The 18,399-nt window shown below is 37.5% G+C and overlaps 2 protein-coding genes across 5 annotated transcripts; one reads left to right on the top strand and one right to left on the bottom strand.

The window, feature by feature from the left end:
- Window positions 1-1,771: 1,771 nt before the first annotated feature.
- hddc3 (HD domain containing 3) lies at window positions 1,772-4,374 on the bottom strand. Of its 2 annotated transcripts, none has more exons than XM_036584348.1 (5): window positions 4,233-4,374; window positions 3,118-3,231; window positions 2,574-2,629; window positions 2,172-2,412; window positions 1,772-2,080 (listed from the first exon to the last, which is right to left on the bottom strand). In XM_036584348.1, exons 2-5 carry the CDS (start codon window positions 3,227-3,229, stop codon window positions 1,950-1,952), a joined length of 540 nt encoding a protein of 179 aa, XP_036440241.1. In that variant the 5' UTR covers window positions 3,230-3,231; window positions 4,233-4,374; the 3' UTR covers window positions 1,772-1,949. The 2 variants fall into 2 exon arrangements, with proteins under 2 accessions (XP_036440241.1, XP_036440242.1); XM_036584349.1 differs by having other exon boundaries at window positions 4,280-4,354.
- vps33b (VPS33B late endosome and lysosome associated) lies at window positions 4,373-17,643 on the top strand. 3 transcript variants are annotated; one of them, XM_036584345.1, is made up of 24 exons: window positions 4,373-4,423; window positions 5,934-6,064; window positions 6,162-6,242; window positions 6,378-6,439; window positions 6,521-6,570; window positions 6,672-6,739; window positions 7,705-7,750; window positions 7,836-7,930; window positions 8,605-8,709; window positions 8,820-8,910; window positions 9,211-9,288; window positions 10,186-10,259; window positions 10,348-10,434; window positions 11,497-11,587; window positions 11,754-11,828; window positions 11,958-12,022; window positions 12,182-12,236; window positions 12,420-12,466; window positions 13,661-13,793; window positions 14,551-14,624; window positions 14,704-14,805; window positions 14,892-14,967; window positions 17,005-17,127; window positions 17,207-17,643. In XM_036584345.1, exons 2-24 carry the CDS (start codon window positions 5,969-5,971, stop codon window positions 17,284-17,286), a joined length of 1,854 nt encoding a protein of 617 aa, XP_036440238.1. In that variant the 5' UTR covers window positions 4,373-4,423; window positions 5,934-5,968; the 3' UTR covers window positions 17,287-17,643. The 3 variants fall into 3 exon arrangements, with proteins under 3 accessions (XP_036440238.1, XP_036440239.1, XP_036440240.1); XM_036584346.1 differs by having other exon boundaries at window positions 4,405-4,451; XM_036584347.1 differs by having other exon boundaries at window positions 4,408-4,428.
- Window positions 17,644-18,399: the final 756 nt, after the last annotated feature.

Here is an 18,399-nt window from a genome sequence, read left to right as displayed (position 1 = left end):
ACTTGTAGGATGTATGACCGCTGCCCACTGGACTGGAGTACAGATAAAGACCTCGCTGACCTATTCATCCCTTCTATCCTTGCCAGCATCCCTGTAAATAAAGATCCCATTTCATGGAAAGCCTAATTTTCTGTTTGATGTAAACATATTGTTTGAACGTACAGTTCAGTCTCCAGTCCATACAATCCACATATGTGATCTGCACACACAGCCCTTTTTGAATGAACTGTTTTTGTGATGTCAAAGAAACCAATACATTTACATATGAAGTCTATTCAGCCAACGGCAGTTCTGCTCCACTCGTTTGCACTGAAGTTATAAGGGGTGTTTCAGCTCGGGCTGCTTTCTGAATGAGGCACAACACAGAGCAGCCAATCAGAGCAGAAGTCTTTGACATACAGTACTGTGCAAAAGTTTAAGACACCTGAGAACGTTAGGAAAACACTATTATTATAATATTGTAAATACAAATAACATTAAGACAATAAGAAGTGATTCACGTATGCGTTGATTTAACCATTTCCAAAGCTCTCCTTGAGGAAGCTTATTATAATACAGGGTGTCCCAAAAAAAAATGACATCATTTGAGATGTGAATATCTGAGCAACTACATGTCTGAGGCAAACAAAGTTAAATAGACTTCATATTGAACAATACAAGATTTACTTATCAAAATTCGAACAAGAAATTCGGAGGGATGTAGATTTTATTAAAAAAAAAAAAAATCACAAAGCTTCACAAATGTAATATCTTCCGATACTGGTGGTCATCCAGATCCCTTTGTCCTGCACAGACAGCCTTCCTCTTTGAATTTTTTGTGCCACATCCAAATCTGCTTTCCAGTTGGTGCATTTTTATTGAATTTTCTCGAAAATGCACGCTGCTCACTCTTGTTTGAAAAAAAATAAAAAAAAAGTAGGTCATGGGCCCTTTAAAAAAGTGCTGCAACACTGTCTTATCTCCACGCAAAAGACTCAGTAGATTAAACTAATCAATTTCTAAATCCACTTCTTAACCCTGCTCTCTTGGGTATTGACTGCATTCTTGCAACACATGTTCCAGTTTCTAAACACTTAAAAAAGATGGTTCTTCGAGGGTTCTTTAGTACAGAAAATGGTTCTATATAGGACCATGAACACTCAAAGAACCCTCTGCATGATCAGTGGATTCTTTGTATTGTCAAAGGTTCTTCAGATTGATGGAGAATTTGTTGTAGATGGTTCTATATAGAACCTTTTTGAAAAGGGCATCAATAAAGGTTCTTCCATTGTAAAAAGCTTGGAATCATAAGAACCCTATATATGTTGTATAAGTTTCTCTATAGAACCATGTATAACACATTTGCCAACAATCTGAAGGTTTGCCATGTAAAGAACAATCATGCAAAGGGTTCTTTGAGTGTTCATGGTTCTACAAAGAACCATTAAAGAACCATCTTTGTACCCTTAACAGCCGCAACTGCCTGTTTGTATATATATATATATATATATATATATCAAAAAAATAATGCAACAAAATTAGTTCTTTCTGAAAAGTGTACAAGTTACTTAGATGTATTGTGAAAATAATCCAAAACATTTTTCAATCCTGTTGTGTATGTATATATGTATCAAATCACAGTCTAAATAAAAAAATGACCCATATAAGGCAGAAGAGCATTGTTATTCATTGTAATGTGTAGCAGTACTGTGACTAAAATGGTTTTAATCCACTTTATGAATGACTTTTTTTTCCTTGTGGTTGACCTGTATGTGGACAATAACATAGAGACTCAATCATATGTCATCTTTATTAATCAGAACAGTACAGTCGATGAAAGTGCTTAGTCTGACACATAAATATTTTGGGAAGAAGGAAAACAGAGAACATTTTTTTCATAATGAGAAACCAATCCACGACTGGTTACAGCAGTCTAAGACGGCACTATGTGAGGTAGTCCTTTATTAGCATTACATCTCCACGCCTCTCTCACTGAAGAGCAGCTGTAGCTTTTCCTCAAGTGCAGAGTTGGTTCCACGAAGTCCTTTTACTACTTGGGCTGCCCATATAAAGTATTCCTGAACACGTTCTGCAGACCAACCTGTCAGCACACAAAGGCAACAGTTTTAGCCATTCAGGTTGCTGGCTGGACGTTATCACACAATTCTCAACGGCCAAAGAGCGCAACATACCTGCGGGCGTGCAGCGATTAAGGTCTCGTAAATTATACAACTTGTCAGCCAGTTTGACCAGTTTGGCCTGGTGGCTGCAGTGAGGCGCGTGCTCCACTTGCAGGCGTTTTCTTTCTTGTTTAGGCAGTGTTTTGTCATCTGTCACTTCCTGAACAATCCTGGATACAGTGCTTCCAAACACAGCCTCTAACTCTTCAACAGTTGTGTCTGTGTCTTCTACAGTGTCGTGAAGCAACGCTGCCTGAATTACAGAAGACAGAGCACTTAGTCTTCCTTTGACATGTGCTTTTAACACAACATTAGCTAATGTACTAGTTATTTGTATTTAGGTCAGTTAGTTTCCTTTTAACTATTAGAATTCATTTACAAGGAATAAATTCATTTGAAATGTTTAAGACTCACCTGTAAAACCTCAATATCTGTAATTCCACCCTCATGACTCAAGATCCTTGCCACCCCTGTGAGAAGTGAACACATTAAACTGTTTACAAATCCAACAGAAGGACTGAGCTGTCATGAGTTTGCCAAACTCATTATAACTTAATATCATAATAAAGTGAATATTATCTTCGATCCAACAACTAAAAGTGGTATGATAAGAACAAATGTCACAAAACGTCTTCTGATTAAAAGTGATGTGTAGTTATTCTTTGGATGGACATTATCCTGTGAGCAGTACCCATTCGATTTTTTTTTTGTAATTGGCATACTTTTGTTCACAATCAAATTTGGATTCGCTATTATTTTGTTCAATATGGTCAAAAGACTAATTACTAGACTAAAATACCGATAAAAACACTTTTAGCCCTATGATTTGATCAATTATGAAACATTTCTTCAGATGTATGCTCAAGAAAACTCAGAGAACATATGAACCAAAGGAAATGTAACAATTCAGATATTTTGAGATAACCTGAAAAGTTCCTTTAGGGACCGTGTAAGTTACCTATGGGGTGGTTGATGTATGGAGTTGCCTCTGGGTCTTTCCGACGTTGGTTTCGATGCTTCTCTGCAGCGAAGTTTATGGTTTCTAATAGGATCACTGCATCTGAACTCATCGCTAAATGCAAGGAACACAAAGAACATTAATGCTGATTAATCCTTTACTGTAACAAAACCTACATTAGCCATTTTTATTAAACTATTCAGTTTAGATGCTGTACAATATGATGTTTAGCTATCTATGAACGTAACTGTGAGGTATATTACTACTGCTGAAAAAGACTGGATATCTACATGTCACAAGTTTTCATTGGATTATATAATAAATCTAGGGATGCACCGATACGGCATGCGTGGGCTGATGTTGATGTCCTTTTCTGTTTGCATATCTGTCGATGCCAATACGGGATGTAAAAATATGAGCATCTATAAAGGATATAATTTGTGTAAGGACCCACCTGGATCAGCCTTACAGAAAAATATATAATTGATTTGTGGAGTTGTATAACTTACAGCGAACGTCTAAGTGTTCTGGTCTAAACATCTCTCCAGTGCTTATGTATATTTTTGCCATTATCTGCCAATGCCAATATGATTTTGATATTATCGTGCATCCCTACACAAATCAATTTCTTTGCTAAAATAAGAGTCCCCATAGTAGGACCCCAGTCTCTTTTAGCCACAGTCCCATCAGAAAGAGCTGCTTGCGTTTCTTTTATTGGATTAAAAAAAAAAAAGATAATCAGGAAACACAGCAGTTTACAGACCTACAGGTTGGTAGCGTCCCAAAACGCACACAACCACACTAAATAGTACACCACCAATAGAAGGCCATTCATTAGTGTAGTATGTGTTTTTTAGACCCAGCTTTCATCTGTCATACTCAACATCCCATTATAACAATACTGAGAAGAATAACAGTGAAAATATCAGTAGTTTAGCTTTAGTTAATAAGTAAAACACACATTGAAACGCTTTAAGGGTTTCATCACTCAGTGATTACAGTCTGTGGTTTCACTACACAGCAGCCATCTAACGCTAAATGTGTCGCTTATAGTGACCGAACCTCTAAACAAAGACGATAATAAGCGCTGCTATATCTTTCCGATAATCACCCACCTTTATACAGACGTTATACTCATGTATTAAGTTAAATAAATCTTTACGTGACTTATTTGACAGTTTAACTCGGACTCGTCGTCAGCAAGGCGTCGCTGTTCGTCCTCTGAGGTGTGCGCTCCTGTAACGGGTCCGTAGAGAAACGCATGCTTTTGATTCCCGTTTCTTCCGTACGCGTAGTGGGCGAGGAGGTGAGGTTCGCATCTGGTGTAAATAAATGTTAGCGTTAATGATTTTATCATTTCAGTCCAGTGTGTGTTGAGGGCTCCAGATAGTTTGGGTTATAATTACATACATATAAGGTTTCTCAAATTGATGCTCTGCCAAATGGTGTGTAATTATAAATTATCCAGTGTCTGAATTCCATCTGTCAGTAAATTAGCTTGTGCTGAGCGGTTAGCGTGTTTCTTTAGCTGTAGTTTCATGAAATAATATTTGTTTTTAGGTTTCGTTCGTTTTTAATCTACCTTGAAGTAATGACCACTGCTCAAAATGCTGTGAGAGATCCTGATGCTATTTTTTAGCATGAAAACCGTAGGTTAGTGTAGCTCGGGGGCATTAATCTGCTGTCAAACAGGCGAAAAACTAATCACCACATGCTACAAATACAGCCTGCATATAAACGCTTACTGTACTGGGTGTGTTGTCTGTGTAATGCTGTTTTCTGCAGAAGAGCAGAGTATTATACTATCTACTCTCTGTTCTCTGGCTGTCGTGTTGACAGCTAGCTTCGCAATACGTCATGGGAGTTGTAGTTTTTTGCGACGCCTGGTCAGACCCAACTTCGTTGAAATGTCTCCCTTTTAAAACTACAACTTAAGAGTAACCCAAATCCATACTCACGTAAAAGTATTGTTACTTCTGTGAAATAATGACTTGAGTGAAATCTAAAGTACTTTTTCCTAAAAACAGCTGGTACAAAAGTACCAGGTCAAAAAAGTAAAAGAGTAATTTGTAGAACTGTAATGAAACTTCTTAGTATGTCCAGCCTTTTTTAAGTGTTGGTACCGATGTTTGATCTTTTAAATGAACTCCAAACAAACTAGCTTAACATGATAAACCTCAAAAATCAGATGAGTGGTCAGTCACAAAACAGCACAGATGATATCAGTAACAAGACTAAACAAACAAATAAAAAAAAAAAGGAATTAGTTATAAAGGGATTAGTAACTAAATGTTAAATACTAAAATGTACCAGAGTAAAATAGATTCCTTTCCTCACAAATGCACTTGAAATCAAAGTCAGTGTTTTTATTTGTCGTATATAGAATATGTCAAGGAGATCTAAACATTGAAATGCAAAAAAGAAGAAAACAATATACAGATAATTATATACACATAAATATGCTAAAAAATACTAAATAAATAAGAATATATGTTGTTACAGAATGAATGCAATTATAAAATTATAAATACATGCGCAGTGACAGTGAATCTATAACAATGTCTACAACCAGGACCAGAGTGCAAGTAAAAGTATTATCATTTGAAAATAACCAGGCAAGTTCTAATGTATCAATTTTTATATATATCTGAGTAAATGTAACTAGTTACTACCTCTGAGTATGAAGAAAATGAAGTACAAATAAAGAACATGTTGCATATATTAAACAATCTGCGAACAGTGCCATCTACACTGATTCAACTCATCTCAAAGTTAATAGTGTTTTTCTTTTTGTTTTTATTTTTATATATAAACAGAAGCACAGTTGTGGTGCTACTCTGCAGAGTCCCACATGGCGCACACTGGCAGGAGAGATGCTCCTGAACTTCCAGACTTCTCCCTCCTTAAAAGACTGGCCAGAGACCAGCTCATCTACCTGCTGGAACAAGTATGACACTCTCTATACCCAAAGTGCCTCAAGCTGGTAATCTGCACATTATCAGGTGTTGTAAAAAGTTTGTTTTGTTTATATTTTGTCCTCTTAGCTGCCAGGAAAGAAGGACTTGTTTATTGATGCAGATTTGATGAGCCCTCTGGACCGAATAGCTAATGTGACCACACTCAAGGTAGGAATACTTTAAAATTGAAACATTTTAAACACTAAACATTTTGGTAATTTTATTTTTTTTATAATATCACATTAGAAAATAAATGAAAACATTCAGCATGATGGTTCACAGTTGTCTTTATGTTTTATACAGCAACATGAAGTGGACAAACTGTACAAAGTTGAGCTCAAACCTATTGTCAGTACATCAGATCAGTAAGTATGTTTTTGCCACCATGCATTAAAGTGTATGGCGTTTTCAGCAAACCTGCTTCATTATATACTTCCATTTTATAGGCTGTGCTTCTTGATACGTCCTCGAATACAGATTGTGAAATGGATTGCAGGTTAGCTCTACATTCCAAATAACACATAATCTGAGGTCAGAATAAGGTGACAGCTGTCAATGGACACCAAGAAACAATGAACATTTTGCCAATGTTTGCAGAAATAGTTAACTTGGACAAGGCGTCTGGAAGATTCAGAAGATATAAGATCATATTTACCCCTCAGAAGGTAAGCTATTATTGATTAGATTGCTTGGTTATAATGCATTAGAATGCCTTTAGTCAGTATTTGTACCAAATACTGATATTGTCACTTTCATAAGAAACCCTTATAACAGCATTTACAGTATTGCTTTTACTGATAAATATTTTTTTCGCGCATCATTTTTCATGACAAATGGACTTAGAAATTTGAACAGCAATTTTTCCTATAAAGTGTGTTTTTTCACATGAAGGGAGGTTAAGAATGTTGTTTTTTCTTTTTATATTTTTCCTATACTGCTTAGGATATATGATGTTTTCATACAACACAGTGTATTTGTTGTTCATTGAGTTGGCTAAAAAGTTATTTCAATGTTCCTGCAATTATTTGGACAGATGTCAATGTACACTACATGTCTAAAAGTTTGTAGACACCCGCTCCTCCAGCATTTCTTCTGAAATGAAGGTAGAGGGTATTAGTAGAGGGTTTGTCCCCCTTTGCTGCAGTAACAGCCTCTACTCTTTTGGGAAGGCTTTACCCTAGATGTTGAACATTGCTGTGAGGATTTGATTGCCTTCAGCCACAAGAGCATTAGTGAGGTCAGGTACTTATGTTGGATGGTCAGTTCTAGATCACCCCAACTCATCCCAAAGGTACTGGAGCTCCATCACTCCAGAGAACACAGTTCCCCTGCTCCACAGCCCAATGCAATTTTTTACAGCCCTTTAGCTGAAGCTTACCACTGAGCATGGTGGTCTTAGACTCATGTGTCGCTTCTCAAGAGCATCCCATTCCACTAAACAATGCTTTTCTATGGAGATTATATAAGCTGTTTGTCTGTAACAGTGGGTGCACCCTAAAGTTGCTTAAGTCACCAATTAGAAGGGTATCTACAAACTCTTGGACAGTGTATGCATGAAATTAAACATATAAAACTATAAATCTGAATTAACATTTCTTGCCTAACATGTCTTGTTTGGCATTCCTTGCAGTTCTATGCATGTGAGACAGTTTTGGAGGAGCAGGGGGTCTATGGTGGTAGGTGCTTTCAATTTTCACGTAAAATCTCAGAGTTATTGAACTCACAGGAACTTTAATGGACACTGCTTGACCTTTTCGGCAGATGTGACAACAGATGAGTGGGCTTTCTATCTCCTTCCTCTTGACGATGACATCATAAGCCTAGAACTGCCTGAATTCTTCAGAGATAATTTCCTGGTAATATTTCACTGATGTGTGCATTCGAGTGAAAATGTACTAACTGAAAGCTGATGAAACGATTTCATTCGTAATTTAAAGCTACCCACTGGGAGATTTAGTGCTAGCTTAGTTTTGTTGAATATTGTTCAGGGCAGGCAATATGATGCCATTTTATTGTGATAATTTTATTGTAATATGCTGATATAATTTTACTGAGCATATTGCAGGTATTGTCAGTACTTAAAGAACACTGACCAGCTGCGTGTGTGATTACAAGAGGAGCATAATTAGCCCTGTTTAAATAGATTTAGTGCAGTATGTGAAACACTGAATAAAAATCATGTCCCAATTTGCCAACAAACTTCAGAAAAAACTAACATTGTGGTACATAGCATGAAAACGTTGTCATATATTGTGATATTATAGTTTTCCCATACTGCACACCCTTAAATCTAAGAAGCATTTCTCCAGGGTCTGCTCAAACCTTTGCATAAAACTGTAAGAAAAGTAAATATAAGACAAAGTAAATATAAATGCTAATCAACAAACAAGTACATTTTCATAGTAAGGATCTTTCTCCCTGATACTATATTATTGTTGGAATTTTTCTTCTTGTTTTTTTCTTCTTGTTTTTTTTTAACTATGTATTTTTTTTTATTATTTGCCTCGATTAACAACTCTAAAATCATCAGGAGGGAGATCAGCGCTGGGTGACCACAGCTGGAAGTGCATTACGTCTGGTATACTCCTTATACGGGCCCTTCTCAAAGGTGAATGGGATTGGACGATGTGCCAAGGTGAGATTACAAGGCCAAAGAAATAACTAAAATCTCGTTTTTGTTTTTGGTTTGTGTAACTTAGCTTTGGCCCCAACTAATCTAAGAAGTTAGTACTGTTCTTGTTGCAGATGGTGTATGAGTCATGGAGGGATCAAGTGAAGGATGGAGAGCAGAAAGCACAGCAGCCTGAGATTGGAAACGTTTTCCTCATCGACAGAGGTCAAAGTCACATTTAAATATTTCTTTTTACTAGTATTTACTCAATGTAATTTAGTGGCATGGTGTCCTGTTATTTTATATGTTGTTGTTGGTGGAACAAAATAGTAACTTTACAGGAGAAGGGAAAAAAACTTGCAATCAAAGTTAAAGTAATTCTGGACCTTTTCTATTGGTCTGTTCGTCATATCGTTTTAACACAATGCAAAGGGTAAAAATGAAAAACAAAAATGGAAATACAAGGTTTTTGCATGAAGAATGTGATGTCCAGTCTAATTTGGGGCTCTGTTCTTAAATTTACAGATGTGGACTTTGTTACTCCACTGTGCTCTCAGGTTGTCTATGAGGGACTGGTGGATGACATTTTCAGGATTAAATGTGGTAAGAGGTGATATACTTTCAAATCTGTGCGCAATATTTAGTTTGATTCCCAGTATTTTATGTGTTGAAACTGTCATAATTATATAGAGCTCGAATTATATTGTACATACGGTTTGACGAAAAATAAAAGTTCCTTAACGGAGCTTTTTCAGTGTCTGCCTTGTCACCATCTAATAACATAAGCACCTAAAACTGCACTTCAGTAAAAATGTCCTGTCATTTAGATGTGGGTGTGTCCACAGCATAAGCCCCTCCTTCTCCCCTCCCACTTCACTCTGATAAGATGCAGCAAGACGCCTATTTTTTATAATCAGCAGGGGGTTCACAAAAGACGAATAATGAGAGACCTTTGTAAGAGAGTGAGAAGTTTTACAGTCATATGCAAAATTTTGTGCATCCCAGTGAAATTACTTTTTTTTTATAAGTGAAATTAAGTTAACAACTCTTCTTCAGAGACCACACTTCTGCACATTTTAATGCACACTATTTATTTGCTGAATTTAACATATTGAGGAACAAATAAAACATAAACGTGGCCTGTGCAAAAGTTATGGCACATTTTATAATTTTTGTTTTTACAATACGTTAAACTCAGCAAACAACAAAATGCATAATTTGACTGGGGCTGTTCAAACTTTTGCATACACCTATACATCTGTGAAAAAGGTTAAATTTCTAAACAAGCTTATTTTTGCATTTTTATGCTGTATTGTAATTTTTATGCCTTTATTTTTAACAGTAATTTTTATCAGTAATAGTAATAAAAACAAGTTTATTTGTTTCTTATGATGCCTAACTATGAGAATTTCCCATTTGTGTGTATTATGAGTCTACTTGTACAGTGACAGAGAAAAATATACTAACTTCACATTTGAATCGCTGTGCCTTTTTTAACAGGTAGTGTAGAGTTTGGACCTGAAGTCACCTCCTCTGACAAGAGTATAAAAGTGATGCTTAACTCTCAAGATAAGGTACATTGTAGAGAAATAAATGCAGAGATACAGTTCCCATAGCTGCGCTTATTTGTGACTGTGTTAAGTGATTGTTTTGCTTCTTCAGGTGTTCAATGAAATCAGGAATGAGCACTTCTCCAACGTGTTTGGCTTTTTGAGTCAGAAGGCCCGAAATCTTCAAACAGCATATGATGTGAGTCTTTCATAATTTTGAGAATTTTAAGGGACCCATATCATGAAAAAGCATTAAGGAGTTTGATGTAGTATGTAAACATTGAAGTGTTAAAACGTATCATTCACTCCCAATTCTATACCGTCCATATATGGAAACTTAAGACCCCATTTACACCTTTGCATCTCAAGTATCAGGATTAAATCAGATAAGACCAAGCCACATAAAAATGCAAGTGTAAACGCACCAGGATGCTTTTAAAACAGATAGGAAGTGGTCTGAGATGCATTTAAGCCAAATGTTATAGTAGTGTAAACACATCTGTCTCTCCAAGACACTTTTGACAACCAAAACACTCCCGTAACTCCTCCCCATGCAGTTCGTTACTGGGCACGTGATCCATGTCTGCAAGAAAGATAATCGTGGAGGACACACATGTTTGGGGACCAGATGAAACGAAATTCTTAACAGCAGCATGGACAGACACTACTGTGCAAAACAAATTGCAGACAAAGAGGCTAAACAGATAAACAATTGGTAATTGGTTGCCGTGTAACGAGCAGATTTGCATGTTCCGTCCCACACAGCAATCAGATTTCAGTCCAATTAACTGAAGACACATTTGACTTCCAGGTGTAAACTGGTCTAAGCCTGTTTTGAATCCACTGTTTTAGTGATGCCAGCATATTTACACATATTCACCTGTTCAGCAAACAGCGCTGCCCATTGATGCTGAAGTTATATGGAGTGTTTCAGCCGCTTTTTGAACAAAGTGCAATATATGGTAACCAACCGGAACAGAGCTCATTTACATATGTCAGTCTTAAAAGCACAGTAACAAAAATAGCCTTTAATTATAAAGGGAAGAATAGGTTGGAAAATGTTAGTGAGTTGTGATTTTTTTTGTGGGGTTGGGGGGGTCAGGTTTGGGGGGGGTTCGTGGTGGTGTGGGGATAAATGTAGGATTTGGGCCCTTTTTTTGGGCCATGTTTGCTGGGAACCTAAATCCAATGGGAACCTAAATTTTTACAAAAAACAACAGTCAGTTTTGTCTTGTTCACACATTGTCTGCACTTACAATAGAAACGGCGTGGGATGGACATCAAGCAGATGAAGACGTTTGTTTCGGAGGAACTGAAAGGCCTGAAACAGGAGCACCGTCTTCTCAGTCTGCGTGAGTTACATAAACTTAATTGGGGTCATTTGGATGTTCCTCTCTGAGGGTTTGGTTAGTGGATATCCAGGCCAAGATAATCCTGAGAAGTGCTTTGGTAGTATCTTTAGGGTTTTGAAGGACAGGCAAAAATATGTTTTCTGACTAATAAATCATGTTACATCAGATATCGGTGCAAGTGAAAGCATAATGAAGAAGAAAACAAAGCAAGACTTCCAGGAATTGCTGAAGACTGAACACTGTAAGAAACATTGATTCTTTTGAAATAATTATGAAATTATTTTTATTTATGTATTTATTTATTTATTTAAGTATAGCAGAATTTTGCTGCTGAATTAATTATACATTTTGTGGGGGTGGGGGTAATTAGCTTTACTTGAAGGTTTTGAAGTTCGGGAATGTATCTCCTTCATTGAAGAACACATTAACAGACAGGTGCGTCAACACAAACAGAGCATGACAATATAATATGTATTATGTACCAAAATCCTCTGCCATAACAGTGAGGTATTGATCTACTTCACAAATTGCAGTGCAGTTCTTCATTGTGTTGCTATAATCTCACTAATAGAATTATTGTGCTTCATCCATTAGATATCAATGATTGACAGTCTGAGACTCCTTTGCCTGTTGTCGATCACCGAAAATGGTGAGTCCCATAAAAACTCAGTTAATATTGAAGCTTTTTACTGAAAGTTAAAGACCAACTAACTTATGTTTATTCTTATTTTGTTGTTACTGTTATGGCTGAGGTGGTGAGAGAGATGAGATTAATGAGAAGTGTGCAAAACCATGATACAGTTTCTGTATGCTATTTCATGTTCCTCAACAGGACTTCTCCCCAAAGATTATCGGTCCCTAAAGGCTCAGTACCTCCAGGTCAGTTAATACTGGAGCAGATGTTGGGCTGGTTTTCTGGACGTGGATTATAGACCCCTGAAGTCTTCAGGTCTAAGCAGATTTTTTTTTAACAGATAAATGAACAGGCTAACACTACTGTGCACTGAAACGCTGTTGCGTGAAAGTCTGCTACACTGAAAAAATGTTGCTTTGAGTTTTCTTGATTTAAATGTGTACACAGGTTCCACATGAATGAAATATATTACATGAACTTTTGTTCAATTTACTTACTTTTGGAAAGAAAAGCGTGGTGTATTTTATTCATTACACATTTGAATCAAGTAAATTCAAAGCAAAACTTTAAATGTATTTAAATGTGAGATGCGGTTTGACCGAGCCCTCTGCTCTGTGTGGGGTGAGGCTGCCAGTCTTGATGTCAGTTGAGTTCGTAGCAATGTTAGCTTGCATATAGCAATATTTGTACTTCGGCTCTTCAACAGCCTCATAGTTCAGAGGATTGAGTAACAGAATGTGATAGCGGTGATATTCGAAAATGCCATTCATTTGTCTCATGGAGAAAATCTGCTTAGACCTGAGTTCCTAATATGGGCATGATGCAGACTATAGAATGCCACACAACTTCTCCTTGTCTTAGACTACACCTATGCTAATAGTGTTTTACCATTTAAAAATCCTTTTCTAGGCTTATGGTTAACAGGGGAGCAGGAAACAAGCACATTGAGGTGGTCCTGGGGTACCCCTGTCCTGCATGTCATTGCTGTCTGAAAAACATGTATTTCCATTTTTTAGATTTCTGTTTTTCTGTATCATTAGAACACAGCTACTGCCCTTTTCATTGTTTGAAAATTTAATGATGATTGGACCAATTGAAATGCTCCAAAATTGCTCTGAATAAAATCTCTGTACATTAACTTACCTTAAAGGTAAAGAATGTTTTTGCCCCGTTTCCATTTTGGAGATTTTTTTAAACAGCAACGAAATATTGGTATTTTCTCTGCTCTGATACAACTGATCCAACTCATTAGCTGCTAAATAACAACACTTTCTTGAGTTGAAGTGATGTCAGAGCAGGGAAGCATTAAAATGTTCCCAAATACCAGGGCAAATATAGCACATATGTACATGTTAGCTCAACGTGCATGATAAGTAAGTATCTGACATTTGGTGTGTGATCGTTGAAAGTTTCATTGTGGTTCACCCTCTTGTCTTCAGAGTTATGGCATAGAGCACCTGCTGACCTTTGCCAACCTGAAGCAAATTGGCCTGCTAGTGGAGCAGCAGCCTGGTGAGACACTAACAGTCATGGAAAGCAAAGTGGGCAAACTGGTCAATGACAAGACTGCTGGTAAGATACGGGACAAGCTCCATGAAATCTCTGAGGTTGTCCAATATTTCTCTCACTTTTGCACTGTTTCCCTTTCTTTTTACTTTTATTTACTCTCCTTCACTCCTAAAAATATTGGGCCTCATTCAACAACATCTTCTTAAGTTTTTTCTTAAACTTATTCTTGAAAAGGTCCTAAGAAAAAATTCATGATGTGTCCTTAAACCATAGAATTGTTCACACTTTTGTGCTCTTCAGCGTGTTTCATAGGTTTTGTTCTTACCTAAGAACAAATCCCAAATAAGAATCTAAGAGTCTTCGTGAAAACTGCATAAGTGGGTTGTAAGAAGAAATTTCTTCTTAAGAACGGTTGGTGAATGAGTTCCCATGGTGCCAAAAAGGGTTCTCTGAAGTAGGCCGGTCACAATTATTACATAAAAGTTTGTGATTACACTCAAATTTAGTGATTGTGCCAGGCCTACTTCAGAGCGATGCCATAGAGGAATCACTTTTGGTTTCCTAAAAAAAGTCTATCAGTTCTCTATCATTTAACGCCTTAAAATCCCAGACTTATTACACACTAAGGCTTATTATTCAGTAACTACGGGGACTTGAATGCAAACTGTTTGAGCTATTCATAAGTTATATAAGTGTGTAACCAGTGGGCATTTAAGGGGTTAAAGATTTTCCTAGAACCGTACCTTTAAGCCAACAACAGCAACCTTTATTTTTGAGAGAATATGCACTGAACAGGTGATACAGTCATACTTTTTTTTAGGAAAACTGACTGATGCTTTCTCCTCCTTGGCCAAGAAGAGCAACTTCCGAGCACTGAGTAAAAGGCTGGTGCTGGTAAGATTGTCTTCTACTTTACTTATGAAACACATTAATAAACATTGCATTCCTCTTATGTGATCCTCCACACCCACAGATTCCTAAATCAGGGGAGGAATATGACCTCCGTGTCCCACGAGACATGGCCTACATCTTCAGTGGGGCTTATATACCTTTGAGCTGCAAACTGATTGAACAGGTTGGTGTTCCCAAAACAAGTTTTTTTTACAGTCAGCTCACTTTGTTCAGACTTGAAGGCAGCATAAATTTTTTTTCTCTTTGCAGGTATTAGAGAGAGATGGCTGGACAGGGCTTGAGGAGGTCACACGCATGTTGAATGGACATGAATTTGCAGTAACAGGTCCTGAACATCACAACTCTCCTCTTCCACACTTTGAGATGTATCTCACAAGCAGTTTCCAAGTTACACTATAAAATCAGTAAAAGTAAAGACACTATTCAGGCTTCCTGTATACAAGCCATATACAGTAAGAAACCACATAAGCAAGTAGGGGTGGGAATCTCCAGGCACCTCATGATTTGTTTTGATTTTGATTAAAGTTGCTGAGGATTTCTGCAGCCTATATTATGTTTTTACATCATAATGTAGGCTCTATGCTTTTTAATACTTAATGCAAATCACATTTTAAATAATTTAATAAGAAATAACTTGTTTGGAAGTTAGTCCAACCATGTGCATTTGTGGCTGTTGCCTCTCTTTAATGTGACTTGCTTGGTAATAGCACCCACTGCTGGAGAGACTTAATATTTCAGTAATATATTCATGGAGGATAGATACATGCTGGATGTTCTAAGGCAAAATAGTCCCCAAACTTTTCCTAGATTTACCATTATTTTAATATTATTGTGATTCAGAAGACATGTGTAGGTTCATTAGTTGTTTTGGAGATATGGCTATATTTATCTTGTACGCTACTGAAAAACCAACACAGACCAACATGAAATCCATGCTGGTCTCAGTTGGTTTATGCTGGTCTTGTGCTGGTCTGATGCTGATTTAGCAGGTCACCCAGCATAGTCATGCTGGCATACCAGCATTGAAAACACAACATATGCTGGTTTTGCTGGTGAGCAGGCATGCTGGTCTATGCTCATTTATCTAGCAGGCTAGACATCACGATCCCTGATTCCCATCACCACCGTTGTAAAAGAAATCTAAATTTCTCTGCACTGATTCGGAATCATCTCACATTAAACCAACCCTGCTAGAGAGACATAATATTTCAGTAAACATCTCTACTTAAAGTCTAACTCTGAATATTACTGGATTACCCTTTTAGCCATTTAGCATATCCTGGTTGTTGCTGTGTAGGATATGTTTGATTTGTTTTTGGCCCTCATATACACTCACTAAGGAGCACTTTCTTAGGAACTCCTCCTTGTTTCTACACTCATTGTCCATTTTATCAGTTCTACTTGCTATATAGGTGCACTTTGTAGTTCCACAATTACAGACTGTAGTCCATCTGTTTCTCTGAATACTTTGTTAGCCCCCTTTTACCCTGTTCTTTATTGGTCAGGACCCCCACAGGACCACCACAGAGCAAGTATTACGTGAGTGGTGGTTCATTCTCAGCACTGCAGTAACACTGATGTGGTGGTGGCATGTCAGTGTGTGTTGTGCTCGTACAAGTGGATCAGACACAGCAGTGCTGCTGGAGTTTTAAAAACCTCAGTGTCACTGCTGGACTGAGAATAGTCCACCAACCAAAAATATCCAGCCAACAGTGTCCTGTGGGCAGCGTCCTATGACCACTGATGAAGGACTAGAGGATGACCAACACAAACTGTGCAGCAACAGATGAGCTACTGTCTCTGACTTTACTTCTACAAGGTGGACCAACAAGGTAGGAGTATCTAATAGAGTGGACAGTGAGTGGACACAGTGTTTAAAAACTCCAGCAGCACTGCTGTGTCTGATCCACTTGTACCAGCGCAACACACACTAACACACCACCACGTCAGTGTCACTGCAGCACTGAGAATGATCCACCATTCACATAACACATGATCTGTGGTGGTCCTGCAGGGGTCCTGCCCATTGAAGAACAGAGTGAAAGGGGGCTAACAAACTGCAAACCTGCATACATTAGTGAGATTGTGTGTTGTCTTTCCTCCTACAAGCTGGGCTACTTTACTGATTTGGAATCTTTTAAGAAAGAATCATGATGCATCCGAGAATGTGTTTTCCCCACCCCTATCCTATCAGCAAAAATAACAGGGATTTGTAACAGCAGTTGTAATTGGTGGGCTATAAGAGTCCATTACTTGTTATTGTTGTATTAGCCTTGAAGCTCCAGTGCAAAACTAAACAAGACCCTACTTTAGTTACTTGCAATGCTTTCACCTTACTTACCGTACTCCATTTATGTTGTAGGAGGCACCAATGGAACTGAAGCAAGAATCAAAACGGATCCTCAGAGGATTATTCTTGTGATGTTCTTGGGAGGATGTACTTACTCTGAAATTTCTGCCCTGCGTTTCTTAGGTAGAGAGAAAGGTAAGGATGATTCAGTACAGCTGTAGTGGATTGAAAAGTTCTGACTTATTAAAACTAACTTAACTCTTCTTTACCAAAGGGTATAAGTTTATCGTGCTGACCACAGCCATCACAAACAGTGCCAGACTGCTGGAGGCTCTGTTGGATAATCATGCTTGAATCTCCAGTGGCTGCTGTTAACAAGGTGACAGAGTTGCGGGAGATTTGGTTGTGACCTGCCTGTAGGACGCAGCTGAAAGAGACATTCCAGAGGGATTTTTTCCTCAACAATGGACATGAATGCCATCACTGACCAACAGCACTACATATTGCCGTTTCAGTGAATAATGCATACTTCTGGGAGACCGTATGGTTCTGAAGACTCGCCGCTGCGCTGGGACACTCAGTTGCCAAAAGGCCCTTGTAGAAAATGTTTGTTGTGCTCTGTTTTGAACGTGATGGGCAATGTAATATATAAACAGAATATCCATTTCAATGGTGAAAAATAAACATTTATTTGATTTTAAATGTGTGAAAGGTTGTGAACCCTGAGTTTTACCTGATGTAAGAATATGTACCTGATGAAAAGTCTCCTACTATTACAATTCAGGTTTCATATGCTCATAGCCTTAGTCCATACACAAGTCTGGGTAGGTAGAAAAGGGACATGCAGATGAAAATTTGACATCCAAGCTAAAGCACAATGACCTTACCTGTCCGTTTAAACATTAGAGACACTTCTTTACATTATAAAATGTTACTAGACACTGTAAATAATCTGAGGTCCTGAGAAACTTGCCTTGTCACAATAGTTGTCATATTAATAGCGCTATAGTGTGTTAATTACAATTCATGACACATTTATTACTCTTTTATTTTCACTTTGCAGCTACATTTTCTAGGAAGAATTTTCACGACCTCCCATTCTCTACTCAGTATTTCTAATTTCTTTTACCAAAGAGCTATGGAGTGTAGCAGCCCTTATTAGCAGATAGGTGTGCTAGCAAAGCTTACTTCTATAACTAGGTTTCTAAGACATTGCTATGATATTCTGCATATTAAATCTTTCAGATGTAAAAAAAGTCATTGAGAGTGTTTTAATGTGAAATGATCTACTCTAGAGATAGTTTTATGATAAGATTTGGTCTAAAATGTATTTTTAAAATACATTCATGGAGGAGGGGTACATGCAGGGCGTTGTAAGGCAAAATAGTCTCAGAAGAAAACTTTTTTCTCCAGATTTACTGCTATTTTAACACAATTAATAATAATAACACTACATATAAAACCCTA

This window comes from Colossoma macropomum, unplaced genomic scaffold, assembly GCF_904425465.1.
Source record: "Colossoma macropomum unplaced genomic scaffold, Colossoma_macropomum, whole genome shotgun sequence".
Classification (NCBI taxonomy): Eukaryota; Metazoa; Chordata; class Actinopteri; order Characiformes; family Serrasalmidae; genus Colossoma; species Colossoma macropomum.
The sequence above is the reverse complement of the archived record's forward strand: the minus strand, read 5'-3'. Positions and strand labels throughout refer to the sequence as shown.

Bases quoted from the DNA above. Each gene is read 5' to 3' on its own strand.
- hddc3 (XM_036584348.1), bottom strand. From the start codon at position 3,229: ATGAGTTCAGATGCAGTGATCCTATTAGAAACCATAAACTTCGCTGCA. The intron at 2,413-2,573 runs GTGAGTCTTAAA...TCTGTAATTCAG, and splicing joins CAGATATTGAGGTTTTACAG to GCAGCGTTGCTTCACGACAC. The intron at 2,081-2,171 runs GTATGTTGCGCT...GTGTGCTGACAG, and splicing joins TAATCGCTGCACGCCCGCAG to GTTGGTCTGCAGAACGTGTT.
- vps33b (XM_036584345.1), top strand. From the start codon at position 5,969: ATGGCGCACACTGGCAGGAGAGATGCTCCTGAACTTCCAGACTTCTCC. The intron at 10,260-10,347 runs GTACATTGTAGA...TTGCTTCTTCAG, and splicing joins TGCTTAACTCTCAAGATAAG to GTGTTCAATGAAATCAGGAA. The intron at 11,829-11,957 runs GTAAGAAACATT...GGGGGTAATTAG, and splicing joins ATTGCTGAAGACTGAACACT to CTTTACTTGAAGGTTTTGAA.